This window comes from Eublepharis macularius, chromosome 17, assembly GCF_028583425.1.
Source record: "Eublepharis macularius isolate TG4126 chromosome 17, MPM_Emac_v1.0, whole genome shotgun sequence".
NCBI lineage: Eukaryota > Metazoa > Chordata > Lepidosauria > Squamata > Eublepharidae > Eublepharis > Eublepharis macularius.
The window spans coordinates 20,914,829-20,942,285 of NC_072806.1; the positions used below are offsets into that span (position 1 = coordinate 20,914,829).

At 46.3% G+C, this 27,457-nt stretch overlaps 1 protein-coding gene across 1 annotated transcript in view; it reads right to left on the reverse strand.

Moving 5' to 3' along the window:
• Window positions 1–4,839: 4,839 nt before the first annotated feature.
• Window positions 4,840–27,457, reverse strand: part of LOC129344905 (uncharacterized) — a 34,300-nt gene continuing 11,682 nt past the window's right edge. Inside the window, exons 9-16 of the mRNA XM_055001821.1 lie at window positions 21,417–21,501; window positions 20,069–20,344; window positions 16,342–16,481; window positions 14,978–15,160; window positions 13,167–13,401; window positions 12,018–12,170; window positions 10,635–10,744; window positions 4,840–7,508 (exon numbers count right to left, since the gene is read on the reverse strand). Of these exons, the coding sequence (XP_054857796.1) occupies window positions 7,416–7,508; window positions 10,635–10,744; window positions 12,018–12,170; window positions 13,167–13,401; window positions 14,978–15,160; window positions 16,342–16,481; window positions 20,069–20,344; window positions 21,417–21,501 (1,275 nt within the window). The 3' untranslated portion in view covers window positions 4,840–7,415. The remainder of the gene's footprint in view (window positions 7,509–10,634; window positions 10,745–12,017; window positions 12,171–13,166; window positions 13,402–14,977; window positions 15,161–16,341; window positions 16,482–20,068; window positions 20,345–21,416; window positions 21,502–27,457) is intronic.

A 27,457-nucleotide genomic window follows, 5' to 3' on the forward strand; every position in this document is an offset into this window, starting at 1 on the left:
AAAACTTTTAATTGTATCAAATGGATCATATTCACCAAGTAAATGCAATTTATAAATGTACAGGTCAGTTGACTGCATCTCCTCTGGTACTGTCTAGTCATACTAAATTTTTAAGAAGTCATGAAGAAGAGGAAGAAGAAGAGGAAGAAGAACTATTCTTCTAGACAGACTAGTGCCCCACTCAGAGCGGTAACAAAGTCAGTGTTATTCACACAATACAGCTGGAGAGCTGGGGCTGAGAGGAGGGGCTTACGCAAGGCTACCTGCTGAGCTCATGGCAGTACTGGGATTCGATCCAGCAGAGTACTCAGAGCCAAGCTACAAGTGACGCCTGACACAGGTTGGACACTCGTCAGTTTACCTCAAGTTTTGATGGGAAATTTAGGCGTCCTGGTTTTACAGCTTGGCTCTCCATTACAGCTGCAAGACCAGGACGCCTACATTTCCCATCAAAACTTGAGGGAAGCTGACAAGTGTCCAACCTGTGTCAGGCATCACTTGTAGCTTGGCTCTGATTCACAGCCCAATCACTTAACCACTGGTATGTCTCTCAGCTCCCATTTCACAATCATGCATGCCATCCCATGAAAATAGACAGAGTGTGAGCTGTGCAAAACCCCCTATGGGCCTGGTTCCTCAGAGCTACCTGCGTGACAAAATCAGTGGTGCCGTCAGGGTCAGGTTTGGGGGCAGAAATCTGGGGGTACCAAAAAACTGTTGTATGACGTACTTATGTGCTACACAAATATGGAACACATTTTGATTCTACTAGTTTGTTTAACCTATTACTGTTGAATTCTTATTCAGTTTTCTTTCTTTTATTACTGTTGTTGTTCTATGATAAACCTAAATTAAAGAGTAAAAAAAAATTTGGGGCCAAAGTATATGTGTTTGGCAAGGTCCACCCAACAACAGGCTGCAGCTGGCAAGCCCTATAGATAGAATGAGACTTCTCTGGGCAGAGGGTGAGATGGGTTGAGTTAAACTTGCTGAACGTTTATTCTGTGCTTTGCATTCGAAACATAGTTTACCATCTAAAGGGCGCCCTTCATAAAACTATTAAGTCCAGAGTGCACAGTTACCAAACGGCAGCACTGGGCAAAAGGTATTTTATTGTGTGCTGGGAAATCGGTCACACCCTGGGTGAGAAACTTGTTGAGCTTTGCAGCCTTAGGACCGACATCTCAGAACAGACTCATGCTACGTTTTCTGGGATGATATTCTGGAATGTTGATTTAAAAAATGAGGGGAGCAAGATTTCAGTCCCATCGCACCTTAAAGACTAACAAGATTTCCAGGGCCTAAAGACAAGCTCCATCCAATACCTGACATCAGATACTTTTGCATCTGATAAAGGGAGTTTGATTCTCGGATGCTTACACCCTGGGAATTTTGTTGGTCTTTAAGGTGCTCCTGGACTGAAATCTTATTCTGCTACTGCAGACCGACGTGGCTACCCACTTGAAATTACAAAACAAGGGGGATTTTACACTGTCATACAGTCATGGGTAAGAGTTTAGCTACCCTTTCCTTCTTGCCTTCTTTCATTTCTGCTTTCTCTTTTATTGATTGAGTTTTTTCTTTATTTTCCCCATGCTCTTCCTTTCCCCCTATTTCCTCCAAGTTTGAATCACAGATGTCAGGGCATGATTAGGAAGAATGTAAAAAAAGTTGGGAGAATAGGTAGCCAAAGGCCACTGGAGTAGGGTTGCCAGCTCCAAGTTGGGAAATTCCTGGAGATCTGGGGGATGAAACCTGGAGAAACCTGGAGAAAGTGGGGTTTGGGGAGGGAAAGGACCTTGGCATGGCATAATTCCATAGAGTCCACCCCCCCCCAAAGCAGCCATTTTCTCCAGGTGAACTGATCTCTGTGGCCTGGAGACCAGTTGTAATTCCGGGAGATCTCCAGCCACTGCCTGGAAGCTGGCAACCCTACACTGGAGTGAGAACGAGGGGTGTGCAATTCTGGGGAGCCAGGCAAGGTTCCACTGGGGGGGGGGGGAATTGGAGCAGCATATCTGTTCTTAATCATGCATCGTGGTGGGTGCATTCTTCTGAATGTGAAGGAGGGGCTCAGAGGGTGGCCTTGTGGCTCTGTGTGCAAAATGTTAACTCTTGCTTATAAAGAAGTCAAACGCCATTAAAACATTTAAAACAAAGGCTTGTAAGATCTTGAATGCCTGGCTATTTCCTGCTGTCCCTGTTATGACCCCATCAACAGCCCCTGGAAGCTGGAGGGAGTAGGCTTTCAGTCAGAGCCAGGCCCAGGTTCCTGGCTCTGGCCTCCCTACATTCATAAGCTGCTTTTTGGAAAAAATTTTATTCAAAACAGGGTGAATAAAACTCTGAGGTTAGGTTCTAGACCCTGAGGGCCAAGCTACAAGTGATGCCTGACACAGGTTGGACACTTGTCAGCTTCCCTCAAGTTTTGATGGGAAATGTAGGCATCCTGGTCTTGCAGCCTGACTCTCTGACTGCTGTCCAATGGACTTTTCAACTGTCACTTGTCCAACATTCCACCAAGGTGCCTACATTTCCCATCAAAACTTGAGGGAAGCTGACATGTGTCCAACCTGTGTCATTTGTCACTTGCAGTTTGGCCCTAGTAGTGGCACTTAAGAGTCTCTTCTGGCAAATCTCACCCTGGAGGAACACCCCATGCCATTCCCACGTCAAATCAGAGGAAAGAGAGACATGCTGAGGCATCTTGGGAAATTAAAATGGCTCCAGAATATGCCAGCACTGCAGGGGTTACTCAGCTCAGCCCCGGAACGTGGTGCCAATCCCGTGTGTTAGTTCACTCCCTGCATTGGAAACTGGTGAACTGACACCCATTCTTGCTGATGCTCAAGCATCTTGGGGGGAAAGGGGGGGGATTCCCTCCGTGGTAAACAACACCAATTTCAAGTTTTGAAAAACTGTTTTTTAAAGTGCAAATGTGCTAAGTGCTGTCAGCTTGTGGTTCAACAAAAGTTGCCTTTCAGATTATTTCTTGCAAAAAGACATGAGTCCTTTGTTTTCAAAGAGTTTACTGAATAAAAGCAGTCATTGAAATCCACTGACCAAGATAGGTATCCTGGCTGGTACACAGAAATTGTTGCGAATGGTGATACAAAGCTAGTTACAGTCAGAACAGCATAGCCCAGCAGTTCCCATTCTCCCCCCACTGTTCCCAAAACAAGCTGCTTGAAGCTGCGAAACGAAACTTTCTCAGGGTTAGCAAAACAGTATATAAAACACTCCCAGCTATAAGCTGCACCTGCAAGAAAGAAGCTTGAAAGAGACACAAAGTTAAAATGGCGTTTCTTTGGCCATACAGAAATCAAAGTCAGACCTGACATGTGCTACAAGTGAGAGCAATAAGTACCAATATCAAAAATATCATATATACACATTAATAAATAGATGACAAGAGGGATGCCGACTAAGATACCAAATATCACAATGAAAATGTCAGTTACAATTTCTGCTGGTTGAGGCAACAACAATTACACAATGTAACAATTTTTATACAAAGTAACCATTTTCTCCTATGCAGGTACCACAGTTCTCAAGCCAAAGCTGCTTCTGGGATCTGACGTAGGTAACAATTGTATAATAACGTTGCATATTTTCTGTATTACAGGTCCTGGAGAAGCTGCAAAAATCACCATTACGTTGTATAATTATTGTTGCCTCAACTAGCAGAAATTGTAACTGTGACATATTTGTTGTGATATTTTGTATCTTGGTCATCATTACTGTTGTCTTCTAGCACTTAGCACATTTGCACTTTAAAAGATTTTCAAAACTTGAAATCGGTGTGAATTATTTACTATGGAGGGAACCCCGCCCATCTTTTTTCTGTATTCACCCATGGTGGCTTCTCCTTTGTTGTTGTGCTCAAGCATCTGAACCAAGCAGACCCTGTGAGGGTGACCAAACACCCTTTCCAGGGCTCATTTCGAGGAGGAATGCACAGGAACGCAGCTCCGGCAGTTCTCCAAAGAGGTCACGTCAGGTGGCCCCACCACCTGACTCTTGGCCATTTTGGGCCTGTTTCAGCCTGGATTGGGACCGAAATGGCCCGGATTGGGTTTCTGATGGGTGGTGGATCACTCTCCTGCTCAGCAGTGGCCTGATCCTGACCATTTGGGCCCCTTTTCGGCCATTTTCTTCCCCCTTTTGCCATTTTGGGCCCAATTTCGGCCCTGAATGGCCAGGATTGGGTCCAAAACAGCCAGGATCGGTGATGCCAGGGGGTGTGGCATATGCAAATCAGTTATGTTAATGACAGACTTCCAGTGATGTCAAGGGGCATGACATATGCTAATGAGTTCCTCCAGCTCTTTTTCTATGAAATGACCCCTGACCCTTTCTAAAAGTCTGGACTATTGTAGAAGACCTGTTCAAATCACCTGGTCCTTCTTTATCCTCAGCTAATCTTTTGAGCTGGTAGCAGCATCTCCCCTCACTTTAGTTTCATTCACATTAGACTGGGAGGGGAGAATTGCATAGCTTGGGGTCCCCAGCCTTTTTAAGCCTTCAGGCACCTTTGGGATTCTGATGCGGGAGGTGGGAGCAGCCACAAAATGGCTGCTGCAGGAGGTGGAGCCAACTACGTGTCATGGAGTGCATGGTTATGTGTACCTCTCATAGTCACTTCTCAACATTTCAGGCAGAAGCTCTGCTTAACAGAGTGCCTTTTAAAATCAATTTATTGAATTTAAATATTATTTATTAATAATTTATTAAAATTTAAAATGAATTTTTCACCATCCAGGTTCCCACAGGATGCGGTAGAAATCTTGGATCGATGCCTGACACCTGTGGTGAAATGACCAAAAACGAACAAATTGAAATTGAACCCAGACAAGACAGAAGTGATGCTTGTTGGGAAGGCAGGAGGTCTTGAAGGACATTGTACTCCCCAATTTTGATGGAGTTTGTCTGTCCCTTGCCAACTCTGTTAAGAGCCATGGGGTTATACTGGATCCAGTGCTACTACTAGAAAAACAAGTTAAGGCAGCCACAAAAAAACTCTTTCTACTACATCACTCTAGCCTGGAAAATGGCTTCTTACCTCGATCTTGCCGCCTGGATCCATGCTATGGTAACATCAAGACTTGACCCACCTAAGTTAACTAGGAGACTCCAATTGGTGCAAAACACTGTGGCATGACTGTTAGCAGCGAGCAGGAGCATGAACATCACTCCCATTCTGCAGTCACTCCATTGGCTACCTATCAGTTACCGTGCTCTGTTCAAGGTACTGGTTATCACATACAAAGCTCTTCATGGCCTTGGTCCAGCATATCTTCGGGAAGGCCTCTCTCCCTATGGCAACTTCTCTCATCTGAACAGGGTCTCCTGTAGGTGCCACCCTGCACATGGGCAAAATCAACAGCTGCCCGTTCACGGGCCTTCTCTGTGGTGGCCCCTACCCGGAGGAATGGCCTGAGAGCCCCCACTCTCCTAGCTTTCCACAAATGATGCAAAACCGAACCATTCAAAAAAGCCTTTGTATTGTAGGGAGAGGGGTCTCAGATGCTTTGCTAACGAGTTAGGGACTATAGACTTCACCACTTTGCATATATACACCTTACCAGCCACACAGTGAAGATTGTTATACTGTAGTGACAGCAGCTACTGAATAAAAGCCCCGCTAGGACATGCCCACTTTCTAAAAACACTTGGCGGGTGCCAGGAAAGGTGTTCCTGGGCACAGTGGTGCTCACAGACATCATGATAGGGACTTTGGCTTCTGTGTCACTGTAAAAATATGGAGACTATCACTAAAACCAGAAGCAAGCAATTCAAATGGGGAACTTGGTGGAATTCAAGTGTTTTGTACCTCATAGGGTTCCCAGGTGCCTGATGGTGGCGACGAGTGAACTCCCAGGGATATGCCCCCTTGTCCGATGATCGCCCAGTGATTGGCAGGAGGTGCCAAGCTCCCAGAGGTTGTCTGCCACCGGCAGAGCCCTCAGGAACAGGAGGTGCACGTACGCCCCCAACAGGTGTGGCAATGTCACTTCTGGAAGTGATGTCGTGCCAGCCGTGGGAGTGTTCCCGCTCTTTGTTTGGGGCGGATTTGGGTCCCCAATAGGCCGAATTGGCCCCATGCAGAGCGTGGGAGTGCTTGCACGGCCGGCATAGTGACATCACTTCCAGAAGTGACGTCATCGTGTCAGCCCCGCATGCACGTGTGCACTTTACCTGGTGGGAGGGACCTGGCAACTTTTGCACCTCTACATGTAGAAGATGATTTGTCGCAATATGCAACTGCTGAAAAAATCAGCGGGAAGCATCACTTTGTGGTGATTCTTCTTTGTTAACAAAAAGGATCTTGCAAACATACCCAGAGCCAGCCGGACTGCACAAGCAATCCTGGGGAATGGCTTTTGGCTTGGGCCTAGTTGTGGTGCGTACCTCTGGAGGTGGGTGAGGTAATCGCTTGGGGGCAGCCAAATGCATTGAGCCTGGGCATACCCCAGGTGAGAGGCTAAACTGCAAGGTGGCACACACCTGCCAAGAAAGCTTTCAGGCCCAGCTCTTCAGCCAGGAAGGCATCTCGGGAGCAGAGGCACTTGATGGCAATGAGGCTGGCACTGGGGCCTTTCCTCCTGATGCCGTCGATCAACATTCTGGCCTGTTCCCGCGTCAGAGTAGATTGCTGCTTCACCTCTTCCATCTCTGCCTTGTTCAAGGCCATTCATTTATTGATTCTAAGAAGTGCAAGTGACAGATCGGTGCTTACAGTTGTTTTTTAGAGCAGGAGAACAACACAAGCCTAGGTTTGCAACTAGACCGCACTCTGGTGCAATGCACTGGTACAGTGATTAGGACATTTTAATGGATGGTGCAAATTGAGGACCAGGGTGGTGATGGAGACAGGTGAGGAAGTGGAGAAGTTGGCATCCAATCACCTTTCCATGCTACACCAGCAAGACAGCTGCTGTAGTCTGTGGAGAGCCAAAGAGGAGGGCCTTCCCCTCTCCAGCACAAGATACTTCTGAAGGTACTTCAACATTGCCTGCAAGCCTGAGAAAAGTTTCTGTCTGTGAACAGCTGCACTAGACTTGGTACGAAGGAGAACATGTGGAGGGAGCTGGCTCCGCCCTCTCTTGCCATGTTGCTCCACCCACTTCCCCCTTGAGGCTGGTTTGGAAACTGCAGACTGAGAGCGGAACTACAAGTGACAAAAGGCACAGGTTGGACACTTGTCAGCTTCCCTCAAGTTTTGGCGGGAAATGTAGGCAGCTTGGCGGAATGTTGGACAAGTGACAGTTGAAAAGTCCATTGGACAGCAGACAGAGAGCCAAGCTGCAAGACTAGGATGCCTACATTTCCCATCAAAACTTGAGGGAAGCTGGCAAGTGTCCAACCTGTGCCTTTTGTCACTTGTAGTTCCGCTCTGAGGTCCTTAATTGTCTTCAGTGGCCTGGGAAGAGGTAGAATCTTTTCAGCAGAGTGGCTCTCTCTTTGGTGGGCATCTGCAGTGGGTTGTTTTGAAATTCTTGCTGGACCTGGGATGCAAGAGAGTCAGGAGAAATTGCATCAGAAATAGGAGGAGGGAAAAATGAAGTAAGATAGGAGGACTGGGTGCCCAGCAAATCAAGTGCCTGAGTTGGTTATCCTCCACCCCCAACTTTCACCCCTGTCCCTGCTCACCTGGCTGATGGGAAGGAGTAGTGGAGAGACAGGCCAGAAGCCACCAGAACACCTGAGAAAAGGTGTGCTGGGCATGAGCTTCAGAAGCCCTGATGACAATACATCGACATCACTTCTGTTTGAAAACCAGAAGCTGTGGGTCTCCGTGGGGCCAAATTGGTCCCAAACACATTGAAAATGCTATGTTTGGGGCTGATTTTGGCCCTGCTAAGACCCTGTTGCTTCCAGTTTTCAACTGCAAGTGACATCATTGGTCCTCTGAAGTGTATTCTTTGTATTTTATTGCAGGTGGAGCCAGTAAAAACCTTTCAAAGCGGTATGACATGAATTTGGCTTTTTTGAACTTATAGTTGCCAACCTCCAGGTGGAGCCACCGGCACCGTGACAGGCTAACTAAGTACAATCATTTAGAAAATGTAATAAATATCAATGAAAGATGTCTTGTTTGTGAATATTTTATAAATATCTTAATACAATTTCAATAACACATTCACTGCCAAACAAACATGGACTCTGAGGCAGTCACCCATAATCAATCAGTCAAATATACTCCATTTCATTCAAGATCTTTAAACTAAACACTAACTCCAGAAGGATTAAATGTTAACATGGATTTGTCATGCTTCCTGAATTAACTTATTTCAGTTTAGTGTTCTGGCTCCTTTAATTATGTATTGAATGGGTTTATTCCCTTTACCTGTTTTTTAGCTATCATTGTCAGACCCAAAGTTTAGCTTGTTGCTGCCTGGAAAGTATGTTTGATATATGCCGGGGATACCTCTTATGATAGACCGTACTGTTGGACTCTAAGTATGTTTTATGTCTGTTTCTCTATAATGTTTTTGTAAATTAATATATTTGGTGGATAAATGTAATTTTAAAATGTTTTTAGTTTGTAACTGCCAGGAAGAAGGAAATCAGAAAAGGGACGTGAACGCTTGCACACCCGTTGCAGTTACACAGAAGAAGGAACAGCAGCTATGCAGAAGAATGAATTGGAGTAAACCCCTTTGGATTTAATGGACATTGTTCCTATTGAATTTTTGAATTCTATATATTTGGCATATTTCTGTAGTTTGCAATATTATGTGCAATGATCCAGACGAGTTAGCTGTGTTAGTCGGTAGTAGCAAAATAGTAAAGAGTCCAGTAGCACCTTTAAGACTAACCAACTTTACCGTAGCATAAGCTTTTGAGAACCACAGTTCTCGCTTATGCATCTGATAAAGTTGGTTAGTCTTAAAGGTGCTACTGGACTCTTTACTATGTGCAATGAGGCTCTGTCACTTTAATTGAATAAGCACTGGCCACTTAAAATTTACCTTATGTTTACATCTTGACTGTTTGTAAGTACTCAGCACTTTACTATAGTCTAGGGGACTACTTTGATTTTGCTATAAAGTTTGTGACCTTGGTTTGCTATATTTGACTGGTAGGCAGGGGTCATTTCGTAGAAAAAGAGCTGCAGGAACTCATTTGCAGAACTCATTAGCATAGGCCACGCCCCTTGCCATCACCAGAAGTGTAATTGGCATAACTGATTTGCATATGCCACACCGCCTGACCTCACCTATCCTGGCTGTTTTGGACCCAATCCTGGCCATTCAGGGCCAAAATTGGGCCCAATATGGCAAAAGGGGCTGACAATGACTGAAAAGGAGCCAAAAATGGTCAGAATTGGGCCACTGCTGAGCGGGAGAGTAATCCACCACTCGTAAGAGGCCTGATCCTGGCCATTTTGGGACCAATTCTGGCTGTTTTAAGCCCAATCCTGGCCATTTTGGGCCCAATCCAGGCCAAAACGGGCCCAAAATGTCTGAGAGTCAGGTGGGCAGGGCCACTTGACATGTGACCTCTTTGGAGAACTACTGGAACTGCATTCCTGCGCTTTCCTCCTCAAAATGAGCCCTGATTATAGGTGACTTCCTCAGAGTTCATGTTTGTTTGGCAGCGACTGCATTATTGAAATTATATTAAGATATTTATAAAATAAAACAAAAATATTCAAAACCAAGATGTCTTTCGTTGATAGTTATTACATTTTCTAAATGATTGCAATTAGTTAAGTTTGTCACGGGCTAGTTGCTCTTCTTCTTGTGTTTCTACCGTGACTCTTTCCCCTCCATTTTGGACCTCCAGGTGAAGCCTGGAGATCTCCTGGGATCACAACTGATCTCCAGACCACAGAGATCAGTTTGCCTGGAGAAAATGGGTGCTTTGGAGGGTGGACTCTTATTGACTCTCCTTCCTGGCTGTGTCTGCATGTTTTTATTTTATTGTTAAATAGTTATATATGCATTTTAAGTATTGTTTTCATGTTTTTAATATTTTGATGTCTCTTGTTTGCTGCTCTATATGAGTGGAAAGTCAGCATATAAATGTTTTAAATAAATAAATGTACCGCACTGAGGTATCTGTCCTTCCCAAACCCTGCCCTCCCCAGGCTCCACCCCCAAATCACCAGGAATTTCCTAACCTGGAGTTGGCCACCCTAATTGGCATTTGCATTGCAGCGTGCACACACAGACCTGCCTTCAGGATACAGCTTGTTTGCACATCAGAGGGAAATATCTGGGTGCATTTACTCCGTGGCAGAACATGTACTTGGCGTCAAGGCAGAAGGTGCCAGCTTCAGTCCTTTCAAGGTACTCAGGTGTTGGGAAAGATCCTTCCCAGTCTGAGAGTTGGAAAGCTGCTCCCATTCAGACAAAGCAGAGAGGAGCTGGTCTGATTTGGTGTAAGGCAGTTAGTTGGGCAGTGCCTTTGCTTTGCCTGCTCAAGGCCCAACAAAGGTTAAGTTCCCTCCTCTCTAGTAAAAGATTCTCAGCAAGTTGGAGATAATCTTGGCCTGAGACTCAGAGCAGACAGAACAGAGCTGGATGGAGCAGTGCTCTGCCTTTTTTTGTGGGGGGAGCAACTTCAGATAATTCCCCTGTGGCATGGAGACATATCCCAAGCCAAACGATGCTCAGAGGGCATACCTTCCTGAAGATCTCTTCCAAGTGGCAGCGCCAGGCATGTTCCTGCATCTGCTTTATAAGATGGACAATGAAGACGGATCCTGTTTGGGGGCTTCTCCAGGACACGTTATCTATAAGAGGCAATGATGGTTGCAGACCACAGTCTTTTAAGGTTATCATAAGAACGCAAGTGAGGCCAGAGCCAAGAGTCTACAGGCATGTCAACAATGCAGATGGGAGCCACCAAGTGGAGCAGAGGACATGCATGCTCCTGTGCCTTTAATAGCACTGGGCCACATAGGAAATTTTGACCAATACTTTTATAGGATCTTGAAGACCCAGGTTTGAATTCCCACTCTGCCAACCAGCAAAGGGAATCAACCCTGCCCGGCTATGAAGCCAATCTTATACAACGTCTATTAGAAATTTACAAAAAAAAAAACCCCGAACAATATCTTACTACATATTTCAGTAAGCGTATGCCAGATGACTTACCCCGTATCCCAGAGCACAGGCGCATCAGTGCGCCCCTAGTGGGGATAAGGGGGAGTTGCTCCCGGCAGTGCCCCAAACCGGCACCAATGGGCACAGGGGAGGGAGCAATGCTGGGCACATAAGCCTCCAGGGCACCTGGCCCACCAAAAGACAGCGCAAGCGGGTGGGCAGGCAGGGGCCGCTCTGCCTTAACCCTCCCGGTGCTGGGCTGGGCTGGCTGGGGGCTCCTCCTATGCCAGGGGTGTCTAGCCAACTGAGCTGTGGTGAAGGAGAGCCTGGCTGCGGTCCCCTGAGGCTGCCCTGTCCCCCCCACCCATCTGGAGTTCAAAAGGCAGAAGGAGGCAAACTTTGGGGTTGCCAGCTCCAGGTGGGGAAATTCCGGGGGATGGGGGGTGGAGCCTGGAGAGGGTGGGCTTTGGGGACCTCAGTGGGGTGTAATGCCATAGAGGCCACCCTCCGAAGCAGCCCTGTCCTCCAGTGGAAGGGATCTCTGTCAGCTGGAGACCAGTTGTGACTCCAGGAGATTCCCTTTGCTGGTTGGCGATTTGGTCTTTAGGGCTGCTTCTCTCTCTGCTCTCTCGAATTCCCACTTTGCTATGGAAACTCACTGAGTGACCTTGGCCAGTCACACACTGTCAGCCTAACCCATCTCAGAGAGTTGTGGTGAGGATTATTTAATTGCTCATAGAGCCAAGAGGAAACACAAGGTGGAGCCAGGCTATTCAAAACCAGAGTGTTGGTTGTGTCTCTCCAGAAAAGGCACAAAGACTACTCCCTTGGCTAACTTTTCTGCTCTGCTGTTAAAAACCCAGGAGCAAGGCTAGAGAAAACAGCCAGCAACCCTAGCCAATACCCCTGCCCCCTTCCCCAAAGCTTGTTGAATCATTTCCTCCCAGAGCCTCTTCTTACCTGGGGTTGTAGAACAGAAGCAGATTAAGTCACTCTCCACATGCGTTCGCCGAATGGCATCACTTTCGTACTCTTCCAGGGGCCCCAGGTCAGGTGAGAGGGAGTCGGCAAAGAGCATCTTTGTGTCACTCACATATATAATGCCTTTGTTTTCTGGAAAACAAAATGGAGGCCGTTGACCAAGGACAATTGGACATGACATCACATGGATGCAGGGGCTTTCCACTGATGACATGGGGAACAATCCCCTTGTGGAAACAGCCTCCTTGCCCAGCCAGTTCGCATGTGGCCCTCTAGATCTGGTGCTCATCTCATTGGGCTCCTCTTCAGACTGAAATCTGTTCTGCACCTCGCAATTGCCATGAGGAAAATAAATACTGCAGTTTCCTACCAGAAAGACGTAAAGTGCAGGTATTGTGCATCTTTAAATGCCTGTGCGTGCACATCTGGAAACCTCTGCCCAAGCAGATACATCCAATTTGATGTAGTCATTAGAGTCAGACTATGATCTGGGACACCCTCAATACCCGCCATGGAAGCTTGCCAGGTGACCTTCGGTCACTCACTCTCCGCTAGCCTAGCCTACTATTCAGAGCTGTTGAAAGGAAAAATGGAAAAGAGAACTATGTATTCCACTTTGTGTCCCCTTTGGGAAGAAAGGTGGGGTATAAATGCAGCAAATAAATCAGTATTTTGCATTGTGGCTGTTTGATAAATATGCTGTTTTATGACCCACTTCACAGGTATTAATTTTGCATGACATCCATACTTTTAAGTGGGTCTTGTGAAGAATGCTGGTATTCCACACTGAAGGTGTTGAAACATTCTAAGGCATAAAGCCAGTGGTGAAAAGCAGGCGAGGATTAGCGCTATGTTCTGTGATGGAATTACCAAGCAGCTAGAAGAAAATCCACCTGTCCTACTCCTGTGCCTCTGACAGCAACTTGATCTACAGAAATCAGCTAGGGAAATCTTGCCCAGCCTGGAGATAAACATCTGCTGATGGAGCAGATGTGAAAGGCAGAAGGACAGAGACAGGCAAAAAAGTTGGCCACCTTACATCAAGGCTTGCTGTGCTTACAAAACAATTTCCTGCTTCCACCACCTTTTGCCTCTTCTCTTTCCTAGAATTCCATACCCCAAACCTACCTCCACGGCACGCTTGGATGATGATCACTTTGGGCTTATCCCTCAGAGCCGGGCAGTTCTTGTTGTTGAGGATGGAGTAGATGGTGTCGTGGGACAGGATGTCCGAGTTCTCACCCTGACTCTTCACGCCACACAGGCCGGACCGCAGACCGTGAGACATGAGCACCACGAAGGTGCTGTCTGAGGTCTTGTGTTCCTCCTGGGCAGCAAAGGCTTTCAAACAATCAGCCATGCCCTGCAAGCAACGAGCCAGGAGGTCGGGTCAGTCTTGCAATAGCAACCAACTGAACTGTGCACCCTTTTAGAGGAAAACCACGGTGCTCTGACGCTCTTCTTCCTTTATTGTAATACTGCTTTCACACACGCTGGATAGTGCGCTCCCAATCCACTTTCGATGCTGCGGCAGAAGAGCTCCACTGACTGCTCCTCCTTGTCATCTGGCGCGTCACCAGTGGCAGTCCAAGTCTCTACCTGTCACATGCCGTCTATGTGGTGCCCCCAACCCTCATAGGGCCTTTTATTCCTTCCCTCTTGCACCCGCTCCCACCACTTGTCCTTTGAGGGACTTGCCTATGGAGAGGCCAAGACTCTCCACTCCCCTGGGCAGGTTTATCACTTCGAGCCCTGCCTTCTGCCCAGCACCGGGTGACCACAGGGACTGTTTACTGCACTTGTGTACCACTCGGGGATCAGACAATTGCCAACAGACCACCTCCTTCATGTGGCACCTTTTGTGGGTAGTGTGGTTGAGCAGTGGGAGTCTATGTGGCAGAGAGAACAGCTACCAGCATTTAAGAATTTTAAAAGCATTTACTGAAGAAAAGAGAAAAGAAAATGTTCACGCTCACACTTCTAAGCACAGCACCAGAGCAAGCAAGGGCCCTCAAAAAGAAATGGGTAAAAATGCAATCCCCCTGTCCCTCCTGCAGTACACGCCTAACTTAGATCTGTTTAGGCAGGCTCTCGGTCTTAGGAAGTTCCAGTTTATCGAGATGTCCTCATATCTTTTATGGTTCAGGCCTCCAGCCTCCACCATGGGCAATGGCTGCCACCTGCAAGGAATCAGGTCTCAGCTCCTTCATCTTCCAGCTCAAATCAGCCAAAGAGACCCTCCTCCATGATCCAGGAGGTTTTATTCTCTCCCTTTTCTTTTCTTGGAGGTTCCAGGAAGAAACCTTTCTGGCATTTTACCTCCAAGTCTCTGTGTCTCCCCCCCACCCTAATACACTTAGGAGGGGAAGGTTTTAGCAGAAAGCCTTCTGGCCACATCTGCATAACTAAATCCCAAGCCTGAGCATGTCTTGGAAAAGCATCTAGCTTTCCCTTCCCCTTCCTACCTGATCTCATCTACGAGACTTTTTAAACCAGGGGTGACATAGTCTAAACCTACAAATAAAAGCATTTCTCCACAGATATGCTTCAGAGTTAGTTTGCTAGTGGACTTTCCCATATCACACGGTAAAATGCTGTTGCAAAGTGCATTGAAATGTGAACAGGATAATCCTTATTATACAATACCTGCAACTCTGAGTCAAATTTTATAGGACACAGGAGACTGGGAAATGTCAGATGTGTCACTTGGACTTAAAAAGCAGTGGGGGAGAGCCCCTGATCTGCAACGGAGTCATGGCACTGGGGAGGGTTAACTATTCCTCCCCGTGCCTGCTTGGCAGTTGCTAAAAATACAAGAAACTTCACAAAATAGATAAACCAGCAACCCTAACTGAGCAAAGACAATAACATCTCTTGTTCATTAGTCAGCCCGGTGAAGGACAGGCCCTGGCCTCCAACCATCCCAGTGCCCTACCTACCTCTGAGCATAAATTCGTCTTCAGTTCCACCTCGTACCCCAGGCCTGTCAGGAGGCATTCCATCCCTTCCATGTCCTTTTCAGCTCCATCCCTCCTGGGGAAGTTGTTAGACTCAAACTCTAAGTTGCAGATGATCAAGGCCAAGCGGGTGCGCATCTTCATGTCCTGGATAACAGGATAGATCTGTTGGGGGCGGGGGAGAGAGTAACGCTAAGCCAAGCTTGAAGAAGAAGATTAGGAGTAGCTTCTAGAGCACATAGTCATTTGGGACCATAGAGGAGTTTTATAAGTTCCCTGACTTCCTGGGATCAGTTTTCTCTCAGCAGAACAAAGAACTGGAGTTCCTCTTAAAACGTAGCACCTTTGCAAGATGGTTGGTGGCTACAGAGGTCTTTGGACAACGTAATTGCAACAGGAAGGGCATCGCTGTCTTGCCATGAATGGCTGCTGAAGAGGTACATGTCAGAGATTAAACAATATCTACAGCTGAGACCATCACTGCAAATCTCAGATATGGAAAAGGTCACCTTTAAAAAATTGGGGGGATAGGATGGTTCACCAATGATTTCTTACGCTGTTCCTCTTTCTTGAATAACAGCTGGATGAGCAGGTGTTAGACAGAGATATTTATTTCCATCCCAGGGATGGCGACACCAGCTAATTCCTGCTGATATCAGATACAGTGACTGAAGATGGTTGAAAAGTTGGCAGTCCTGGCCAGAACTCTCCAAAAACCCTTTCCTGGGTTGGAAATTTATACAGAAAGTGTTCTTGGCCAGCAATCAGAAGCCAGACCTTAACATCCTTTCCTTAGCAAAAAATGTTTTCGGGACCTAGAAGGTCAGTCCTCACTTATCACCAATCAGAGAGAATACTGGCTCATCCACCTGGATTCCACTCCTTCCTCCAAACTGGGGGGAAAGGAACCTTTGATTTACCATTCAAACTCAAGTTCTATAACTAGAGCCAGAATCTGTCCTCTAGTTTGCTTCAGATATGCTCCAAAGCATGAAGGCAGATTTACCTTTTTGGATTATTGGCAGGCCCTGCTTAGATAGGATTTTTTTAGCCTACAATTTCCCCTCGTGTGCTGCTTTGACATGAGGGTTATTCCCCACCATAGATAGCAGGAAGCCCCCACAGTAAAAGAGAGTATCCATATGACACCGAGCACCATTTTGTGCACAACATGTTTGGCCCCTGTTATATTCTGCTTTACTCCAGACAAACCATAAGTTTCCTTTTCTTCATTTTCACGGCCACATCTATTTGTTAAGCAGAATTGTCAAGTGGCAACAGCTGCCCCTATCCTGTTAGGGCCACCGAACCCCAAGTGCTAAAAGACAACTTAGTTCTGTCAGCACCTCGCCAGCTTTCTCATTTTGGATCTTCTCAAAGACATTTTGAGGACAAAGCTTGATCCCCTGCCTGGATTCCACCGGCTCGCTTTCTTCCACGATGCATGCTGGACTGGGAGCTGGGGGCAGTAGTTGAGATGAACTTCCTGGAGCCAAGATGGAAGATCTCCATTAATTTATATATTGCCTTTCAATACAAGTGGTTGACATTTCATAAAGTGAAAAAATCATTAAAATAAAAGATTGTAACTGTACTCTTCATGAGTAACAAAGAGAGCCCATATGGTGTAGTGGTTAGAGTGTTGGACTAGAATATGGGGAGACTCAGGTTCTAATCCCTGCTCTGCTATGGAAGCTTGCTGGGGGGCCATGGGCCAGTCACTCTCTCTCGGCCTAACCTACCTCAAGATAAAATGGAAAAGGGGAGAACCATGTAAACTGCTTTGGGTTCCCATTGGGGAAAAAACAGGATATATAAATGAATAAGCAAGGAGGCTTGTGGTACCCTAAAGACTACCAAATTTATTGTGGTACTTTTGAAGAGCTCAGGCCCACTTCATCAGATGCATGAAGTGTTATATTTGACAGGCAGAATGGTTTGGGTTTATGAGTGGGGGAGTTAATGCAAAGAGAAGGCCAAGCTGTCCGCATGGCAGAGCGTAGATGAATGATTGTCAATCTACCCAGCTGGGTGAGAACTACTCTCAACTGCACTTCCCACCTATCATTTCCCCCTTTTCATGCAAATAAAGGACAATACCACTGATCTGTTGCAATAATTAAAACAACGAAGCTGTTGGAATGTCTTGCCTTGATACTTCAGCATGGGGCGGAGCATTCAGTACAATATGTGACATCAGGTTGGCTGCATCCACGTGGAGGTGATTCCTCATTATACACTCATTGGTAACATTAATGCAGATGCATTGGCCGTGGCAACAAACAGGGGTGGGGTGAATATTCTCCAGGTTTCCCTTGGACTCTCCATATGCCTGCCATTCCCTCCCTTTGCCATCTTTTAAAAACAAACTGGTAGTAGCTATATTGGTGAGGTGTTATAATGCTATAGCAACTTGTTACGGTTAGGAAAGGGAGGAAGGGGGCTTTCCTTGCTGGGTAGAACCTCAGACCAAGGTTTCCCTGAAAACCACCCTGGTAGTCGCTTGCCACTGCTGAGGCACGACCTGAGAACATCTAGACTGACCCGTGGGGAAGCAGCCATTCCAGCTCAGTACTAGCAAAATAACAAAGTAACTGGATGGAAACCCTGAAAAAAATTCAAACTGTAGGCCCAAATGGTCTGGCACAGAGGGAAGATAAATATCCCAGAAAAATGCATTGTACAATGAAGCCAAAAATGGCTTTATAGAAAGAAGGTTTATTATAGAAAAAAAAGGGGGAAAGGTGGGTGGATTCAAAAGTGGTAGGAAGGTGGACAAAATATAGGGGAAAGCACAATATCTCACAATGAACAGTTTCTCAAATAAAACAAAGTTGAGCTAACTCAGGTAAGCACACTTTACCTAAGTTATAGAAGGTTCCTCAGAGCATGTTCAGAGTTCCTTGTAGTACCAAGATAGTGGAGGAGTCCTTAACCCCTGGCCCACTGGTCATGGGGTGTCCCGCTGTTCCAAAGTGGGGACAAAGAAAAGTCCAGACCTGCCCAATTTATTGTGTTTTAATGAAGATATGAGCCGCCCTGCGCCCATTCGTGGGGAGGGTGGGAGATAAGTCAAAATAAATAAATATGGGCAATAGAGTCTGACCTAAGCCAGCCTCCTTGGTGAGACTGATTAGCAAATCTAACTAATCCCAAGTAAAGCTCCATCTCTGATGTCAGAGACTATTTCCACCAATCAGAGAATTATTATACGATGGTCCTGCCATTTTAATGGTTGTGCACTAACATGACAAAAAGGGAAAACTGGCCCAAATCAGTTGCCTGTTGTAAAAAAAAAGATTAAGTTGGCCAGGTAGCCCTAATGTGGAATGGAGTATAAAGACTTAGGCCGAATCCATACTTCCCTACCTTCCGCTTTTTATGTGCATTAATTGCGCTGGATTCTATCCTGCAATGTCCCAGTCTGTGTTCACATCCCTTCTCTTACTGCTGCTGCCTCACGCTATACTTCGTCCATATTCCTGGTAGAATCGCGCAATACGGGGCGGGTTTACATCCGACGTCGCCGATGACATCACGTTCACCCCCCCCCCATTTTTTCATCAGATTTCCGCTATAGCGTTTTTTTACTAAATTGCTATGGCGAGGCCACACCCCTATGATGCCTGTGATTGGTTAATGTTATTCTATGCCTTCTTCTTTGAAATCCATTGGACCAGTATTCTGGCGGGCTAATTTGAATTGATATTTATGGTGGGGGTGATCCAAACTCTCCAAACGGGCAGACTAATTATTTGACGCTTGAATGTAATGTTAGAATGACGGATTTCTGCTATAACGGTAATTTCAACAGTTAAAAAAAAATAATTTTAACAGCCACCGATATTTCCGACTGTCCGGCATCCTAAAAATGACACGGAAATGGAAATGACGCCACCCCTTGATGTCTCCGTGGGGGATTTTGGAGCACCCCGATTAAGATTTATAGCTGGGATTGTGCAACAATGCTGGGAAAGTCCCCTTTAAAAAAAGGGGGGGGGAAGGGGGGCAGGCAGGCATGCTGTGGAGACAGTGGAAAAGCTTGATAATTGCACGGCAAAGAGGGATGGTGTTCCGGAAAGGCTGCAAACATGGAAGTGGGGTGGTTTGAAGGGGGCGGTCTACTTGTGAAACGCTTCTATTTGTCCACATCCATGGTGAGAACCGCGCAAGAGAAGCGTTTGAACGCATGACAAATTCATCTGAGGTGCAACGCGAAAGAAGCGAGAGAATGTAAATCTTTACCATTAAGTTTAAAATGACAGCTAAGCGATAGTATTTGTAACAGAAACGGGGGGTTGTAGTGCTGTTGGAAGTCAATAGAGGAAAGGGGGAGGGGAGGGGGTGGGGAGCATACACTATATCTATAGGGGATAATTAGTAAGTAAGATGTATTAACAGTATATATGTTATGTTAACCATCCAATAAAAATTTTAATTAAAAAAGAAAAGAAAGAAGCGAGAGAATGGCGGGATTGAGGTAAGAGTATGTGAACAGCCCTCTGAGAAGTGAATAATGGGCAGGAAAAAAGCAGAAAACTTGAGACGTGTGGATTTGGCCTTACCCTCATTTAAACCCCAGGGGTCCAAGAATCCAGACGCTCAAGGTGGTGCTCTTGAGCCACATGGAATCTTAGGGTTCTGTCACACCACTATAAATAAAAAAGCCGGCAAAATGCCTTCCAGCGGCAGGGAGAATGGTGGGCACAGAGGGATATGGAGGGAAAATAAAGCAGATGCTGATGGGGAAGACCAGAAATCCACATTTCCCGATCCACAGGATGGGCACACTCACTTTGACACCAATCTTGCAGAAAAAAAATGAGCCTTAAACAGGTTTGCAACCACGTGGAAGCAGCCAAGTGATATTCCATGTTTGATTAAAAAAAGGATTGTCCAAACTCCTGCATAGCCAGCCTGACTGCACAAGCAATCTTGGGAACAGGTCTTGGTTTGGGACCAGCTGTGGGAAGCATCTTTGGAACTAAGTTGGGGTCATTTGCTTGGGGGCAGCCAAATGCATTGAGCCTGGGCATACCCTGGGTAGAGGCTAAACTGCAAGATTACACATACCTTCCAAGAAGGCTGTCAGACCCAGCTCCTTAGCCAGCAAGCTGTCTCTGGAGCAGATACTCTCAATGGCAATGAAGTAGGCTTTGGGGCCCTTCTTCTTGGCAATATCCATCAACATTTTGGCTTGCTCCCGTGACTTAGCATCTTTCTCCTTCACCTTTTCCACGTCCTCATCATTTAGGACCCCTTCTTTTAGCAGATCCTCCAGGATGTGGCCGACGACAGCTTTAGTCACCCTCTCTACCAACTGTTTTCGCACTTCTCCCCACTTCTTGCCTGTAAGGAAAACACACACACCCCACTCAGTCCTTGTCTTAGTTGGAAGGGGGTGAAAAGCCGAGGGTGGATGCAATGTGGCCCGTGGACTAGAATGTTGGAAAGGAACCAGAGATCAAAGACTCAAGTCCTGAAAATACAGTAGGTGACCACGGATAAGTAACTTTCTTCCTTGTGAGTCACATTTAGGGTGTTGCAGGTACAAGCAATCATAGAAGATCTCCCATTTAAATAAAGTGTAGGTGTACAAGACCACAGTAGGCTAGGGCCCTACACTCAAGCAGGGCAGAGGAGCTGAAAGACTGAAAATCACACTCTGGGTAGAGGCTGTGGACTTCAAAGGGCCTAGACATAGCCAGCAGAGGTGGGGAGGTATTGGACAAAATGGCTGTGATCAAATTTAAAACATTTTTTTAAAAAGGCTATGATCAGCCCTGGTTATTCTTGATCTCCAAAGCAGGCAGTTTCGCCAGGGGCACTGATGTCTGTTGCCTGGAGATCAGTTGTAATTCCGAAAGATCTCCAGGCCCCACAGGGAGGCTGGCAAGCCTCTTTCTCGGAGTCACAGAAAACTGCAGCCCTTGCGGTAAAACTCCATTCTCCAGCAAGGGGCTGAAAACAGGCTGCCGCTGCGAAATGACGTCAACGATCAATTCTTTTTTTAAAGACCAGGAAGCAAGAGAAAGACGGTTCTGATCCAACGAGCTGCAGCAGCTCAGAGCAGAAGAGCGCGCCGCGCCTCTTTCACAGTGCAGAAGCAGCGGTGCCCAGATGTTTGCCATCCGATCTGAGCGCCTGCGACTCCCCAGGGAAACTGCGTTTCTACCAGCCAAGCAACTGAGCTTCAAACAGTTTTGTGTGCGCAGAAGGGTGAGGTGGGGTGGGGAGACAGCTGATCTCTGGCAACGGAGACCTCCGAGGCAAGAATCAAGGGGGGGGGGAGGCAGAAGCCGGGGCAGGGGATTGTACCCACTAACAAAATTCTGACGCCAGGGGTGAATGAGAAAGCAAAGTGTAGCCTCCCTTCCAAAAATTCCCAACCCGATGAAAAGTTTCCAAGCACGCCACCTACCCGCCATGATCCCAGCCTCTTCGGAAGCCCAGCGCGGTCTGCTAAGAATGAAAGCAAAACTAAGACCAGGTCTTGCTTCCTCCTGCTATTGCAAAGGGGAAGGGCCTCCCCAGGACAGATAAGGCTCTTTTATCCTTCCCCACTGCCGGAGTCCCAGCGGGAGAACCTGGGTGGGGAACGCTGGCCACTTCTCCTGACCCTTATTATTACTGCTGATGTTCTACTGCTGTTCTTTGACTGTTGGAGTGTAGCAAGTTACAGCAGAGAGACAGGGACGCTCAAGTGAAAGATCTTACACTTTTTCTCCCATTGTGGATACGCTGCACTGCAAGGGAGACAGAGCACAAGTCTCTTGAGCGTCCTCCTGATGTTTTGTGTAAGGTAAAGGTAAAGGGAGTCCCCTGTGCAAGCACCGAGTCATTACTGCCCCATGGGGGAATGTCGCATCATGACATTTTCTTGGCAGACTTTTGTTACAGGGTGGTTTGCCATTGCCTTCCCCAGTCATCTACACTTTACCCCCAGGAAACTGGGTACTCATTTACTGACCTCAGAAGGATGGAAGGCTGAGTCAACCTTGAGCCAGCTACCTGAACCCAGCTTCTGCCAGGATCGAACTCAGATCGCGAGCGGAGCTTGGGCTCCTGTACTGCAGCTTACCACTCTGCAAGACTCAAGTCTGAGTATTGGGAAATCTTCCACCAGGGCCCTACCTGCATCTAGGAAGGAGCTTCTACTTCTCGCTGTTATGGGCTCATTTTTTTTCCCCTTTGAGCATAGAGGTCTTACCTAACACGATGCAAAGATCCAGCAGCTGGGATTGGGACCTGGGAGGGCTTTCTGTACGCAAAGCAAGTACCACACCTGGACAGAAGTCGCCCTCTCATCTGCCCAACCCAACACACGTCGCCAGTGGTTGTGGAATCCGCTGCTTTGTGTCGTCAGCCCTGCTGCCCCAGGTGTGTTCCACAGTGTTTCCCAGTCACGTTTTGTACACATTTGAGTTTGGAGTCTAGTTAACATGAATCTCTCCTGTGAACTTGGTCTAAATCAGACTGCAAAATGCATAGGGATTTATTTTTTTTACCTGAACGTTTAGGTATTCCTCCTCGATGTATGGTTGTGGAGAGTGCCCTCAGGTCATAGCTTGAGGGCAACCCCTAGTGGGGTTTTCATGGCAAGAGACTAACAGAGGACCAATCTCCCTCATAAATATAAAAAACAAAACTACTCCCTGCTGTACTAGCTAAGTGATTGTGCAAATGCTTGGCCATAATTCTCTTCCCCATTCCCTGGTCCAGGCAGGACGAGGAATTGACCTGGTATTTGTAGATCAAAAGTGTTCTCTGGCTCTAGTTTTCTCCCTGGGTATGGAGAAAACATTTAAATTGTATCAAATGAATCTTATTGACCGAATAAATGCAATTTATAAAGGTACAAGGTCCCGCAACAGCTGGTACTGTCTAGTCATACTAGATTTTTAAGAAGAAGTCATGAAGAACAACTGCAATTATATACCATTCTTCTAGACAGACTAGAGCCCCACTCAGAGCAGTAACAAAGTCAGTGTTATTCACACAATACAGCTGGAGAGCTGGGGCTGAGAAGAGCGGCTTACTCAAGGCCACCTGCTGAGCTCATGGCAGTAGTGGGATTCGAACCAGCAGAGTGCTGATCCACAACCCAAACACTTAAGCATTGGTATGTCTCTCAGCTCTCATTTTACAGTCATGCATGCCATCCCATGAAAATACACACAGAGTGTGGGCCATGCAAAACCCCCTATGGGCCTGGTTCCTCAGAGCTACCTGGGTGACAAAATCAGTGGTCCCATCTGGGTCAGATTTAGAGGCAGAAATCGAGGGGCACCAAAAAACTGTTGCATGACACATGCTTATTAAGTACTTCTTTGCAAATATGATAGTATGATTTCTGTAAAAAGCATTAATAGACCAGTTATTGGAACATACTTTGATCCGACTAGTATGTTTAACCAATTACTGTTGAATTCTGTTCTCTTTTTTGTCGATTTTTGTAAAAAGCATTAATATTGGAACACGTTTTCATCCTACTAGTATTTTTAACCTATTACTGTTGAATTCTTATTCTATTTTCTTTATTACTGTTGTTGTTCTATGATAAACCTAAAGAGTAAAAACAAAAATCTGGAGCCACTGTGTGTTTGGCAAGCTCCACCCAACAGCAGGCTGCAGCTGGCAAGCCCTATAGATAGAATGAGGCTTCTCTAGGCAGAGGGTGGGATGGGTTGAGTTAAACTTGCTGAACGTTTATTCTGTGCTTTGCATTCGAAACATAATTACCATCTAAAGGGAGGCCTTCATAAAACCATTAAGTCCAGAGTCCAAAGTTACCAAACGGAAGCACTGGGCATGATATATTTTACTGCGTGCTGAGAAATCGGGCACACCTGCAAAAATAAACCTTGGGTCAGAATCTTGTTGGGCTTTGCAGCCTTAGGGCAGACATCCCAGAACAGACTCTTGCTAAGAGTTTTCTGGGATGATGTTCTGGAATGTTGACTAAAAAATGAGGGGAGCAAGATTTCAGTCCCGTTGCACCTTAAAGATTAACAAGATTTCCAGGGCATGAAGACAAGCTCCATCCAATACCTGACATCAGATACTTTTGCATCTGATAAAGGGAGTTTGACTCTCGAAAGCTTACACCCTGGGAATTTTGTTGGTCCTTAAGGTGCTCCTGGACTGAAATCTTATTCTGCTACTGCAGACCGACGTGGCTACCCACTTGAAATTACAAAACAAGGGGGACTTTACACTGTCATATAGTCATGGGTAAGAGTTTAGCTACCCTTTCCTTCTTGCCTTCTTTCATTTCTGCTTTCTCTTTTATTGATTGACTTTCCTGTTTATTTTCCCCACGCTCTTCCTTTTTTCTATTTCCTCCAAGATTGAATCATAGATGTCAGGGCATATGATTAGGAAGAATATTTAAAAAGTTGGGATAATGGGTAGCGAAGGGCCACTGGGGCGAGAACAAGGGGTGCACAGTTCTGGGGAGCTAGGCAAGGTGCCGCTGGGGGAAATTGGAGCAGCATATCTGTTCTTAATCATGCATCGTGGTGGGTGCATTCTTCTGAATGTGAAGGAGGGGCTCAGGGAGAATCTTTGGTGGCCTTGTGCAAGCACCGAGTCATTACTGACCCATGGAGGGGATGTCACATCATGATGTTTTCTTGGCAGACTTTTTATGGGGTGGTTTGCCACTGCCTTACCCAGTCATTTATACTTTATCCCCAGGAAACTGGGTACTCATTTTACCAACCTCAGAAGGATGGAAGGCTGAGTCAACCTTGAGCTGGCTACCTGAACCTGGCTTCCGCCAGGATCAAACTCAGGTCATGAGCAGAGCTTGGGCTGCAGTACTGCCGCTTACCACTCTGCACCACGGGGCTCTTACGGTCCTTCTTTATCATCGGTTTCAGACTGGAAGGGGAGAATTGCGTAGCTCAGGGGGCCCCAACCTTTTTAAGCCTGCAGGCACCTTTGGGATTCTGATGTGGGAGCAGCCACAGCTACAACATGTCGTGGAGTGCAGGGTTATGTGTACCTCTCATAGTCAGTTTTCAACATTTCAGGCAGAAGCTCTGCTTCAGAGTGCCTTTTAAAATGAATGTATTGAATTTAAATATTATTTATTGATAATTTATTAAAATTTAAAACGAATTTTTCACCATCCAGGTTCCCACAGGATGCAGTAGAAATCTTGGATTGATGCCTGACACCTGTGGTGAAATGACCAAAAACGAACAAATTGAAATTGAACCCAGACAAGACAGAAGTGATGCTTGTTGGGAAGGCAGGAGATCTTGAAGGACATTGTACTCCCCAATTTTGATGGAGTTTGTCTGTCCCTTGCAGACTCTGTTAAGAGCCATGGGGTTATACTGGACATTGTACTCCCCACTTTTAATGGAGTTCATCTGTCCCATGTAGACTCGGTTAAGAGCCTAAGGGTTATACTGGATCCAGTGCTACTACTAGAAAAACAATTTAAGGCAGCCACAAAAAACACTTTCTGCAACCTCACTCTAGCCTGAGCTTCTTACCTCGATCTTTCCACCTGGATCCATGCTACTTGACCCATCTAAGTTAACTAGGAGACTCCAATTGGTGCAAAACACTGTGGCATGGCTGTTATCAGAAGTAAGCAGGAGCACGAACATCACTCCCATTCTGCAGTCACTCCATTGGCTACCTATCAATTACCATGCTCTCTTCAAGGTATTGGTTATTACATACAAAGCTCTTCATGGCCTTGGTCCAGCATATCTTCGGGAAGGCCTCTCCCCCTATGTTCCACCACGGCAACTTCTCTCATCTGAACGGGTCTCCTGTAGGTGCCACCCTGCACATGGGCAAAATCAACAGCTGCCTGTACACGGGCCTTCTCTGTGGTGGCCCCTACCCTGTGGAATGGACTGCCTAAGAGTCCCCACTCTCCTAGCTTTCCACAAATGATGCAAAACTGATTAAAAAAGGCTTTAGTATTGTATTGTAGGGAGGGGGGTCTCAGAAGCTTTGCTAATGAATACAGACTTCACCACTATGTTGCCTTATGTACTACCTGTTGTCTTAAATATGTGCTCCTATGAGCTACTTGTGCTTCATGTGTCTAATGTCAGCCCTAGAATTGCTTATGCTCTGTTTCAGCATTTCTTCAACTCTGCATTGGATTCTTGCTAATGCTATGACTTTGTAAACTTGTGTTTATTTACTCTATGGCATTATTTATGGAAATGTCCTTGAAATTGACTGTACTAATCTCACACTGTGTAATCTGCGTTGAGTCTCAGTGAGAAAGGCGGACTGTAAATGACATAAATAAAATAGTTGAAAAATATTCTTTTTTGCATACACACAGCTTACCAGTCACACAGTGAAGATTGTTACACTATAGTGACAGCAGCTGTTGAACAAAATCCCCATTTGACCGTGCCCACTTTCTAAAGACGCTTGGTGGGTGCCAGGAAAGGTGTTCCTGGACACTATTGTGCCCACAGACATCATGATGGGGACTTTGGCATCTGTGCCAGTGCAAAAACAAAGGAGACTATCACTAAAACCAGAAACAAGCAATTCAAATGGGGAACTTGGGGGATTCCAGGTTTTGTATCTCTACATGTGGAAGATGATTTGTTGAAATATGCAACTGCTGAAGCATCACTTTGTGGTGATTCTTCTTTGTTAAAAAAAAGGATCTTGCAAACATACCCAGAGCCAGCCGGACTGCACAAGCAATCCTGGGGAATGGCTTTTGGCTTGGGCCAAGTTGTGGTGCGTACCTCTGGAGGTTGGTGGGTAAATTGCTTGGGGGCAGCCAAATGCATTGAGCCTGGGCATACCCCAGGTTAGAGGCTAAATTGCAAGGTGGCACACGCCCGCCAAGAAAGCTTTCAGGCCCAGCTCTTCAGCCAGGAAGGCATCTCGGGAGCAGAGGCACTTGATGGCAATGAGGCTGGCACTGGGGCCTTTCCTCCTGACGCTGTCGATCAACATTCTGGCCTGTTCCCGCGTCAGAGTAGATTGCTGCTTCACCTCTTCTGGCTCTGCTTCATTCAAGACCATTCATTTATTGATTCTAAGAAGTGCAAGTGACAGATTGGTGTTTACAGTTGTTTTTCAGTGCAGGAGAACAACACAACAACACAAGCCTAGGTATGCAGCTAAACTCGCTCTCTGGTGCAATGCACTGATACAGTGATTAGGACATTTTGACGGATGGTGCAAATTGAGGGAAAGGACACAGGTGGGACCAGGGTGGTGATGGAGACAGGTGAGGAAGTGGAGAAGTTGGCATCCAATCACCTTTCCATGCTACACCAGCAAAACAGCTGCTGGAGTCTGTGGAGAGCCAAAGAGGAGGGCCCTCCCCTCTGCAGCAGAAGATACTTCTGAAGGCACTTCAACATTGCCTGAAAGCCTGAGAAAAGTTACTGTCTGTAAACAGCTGTGCTAGACTTGGTTTGAAGTGCTGCTCTGCTTGTGAGGAGAAAATGCGGA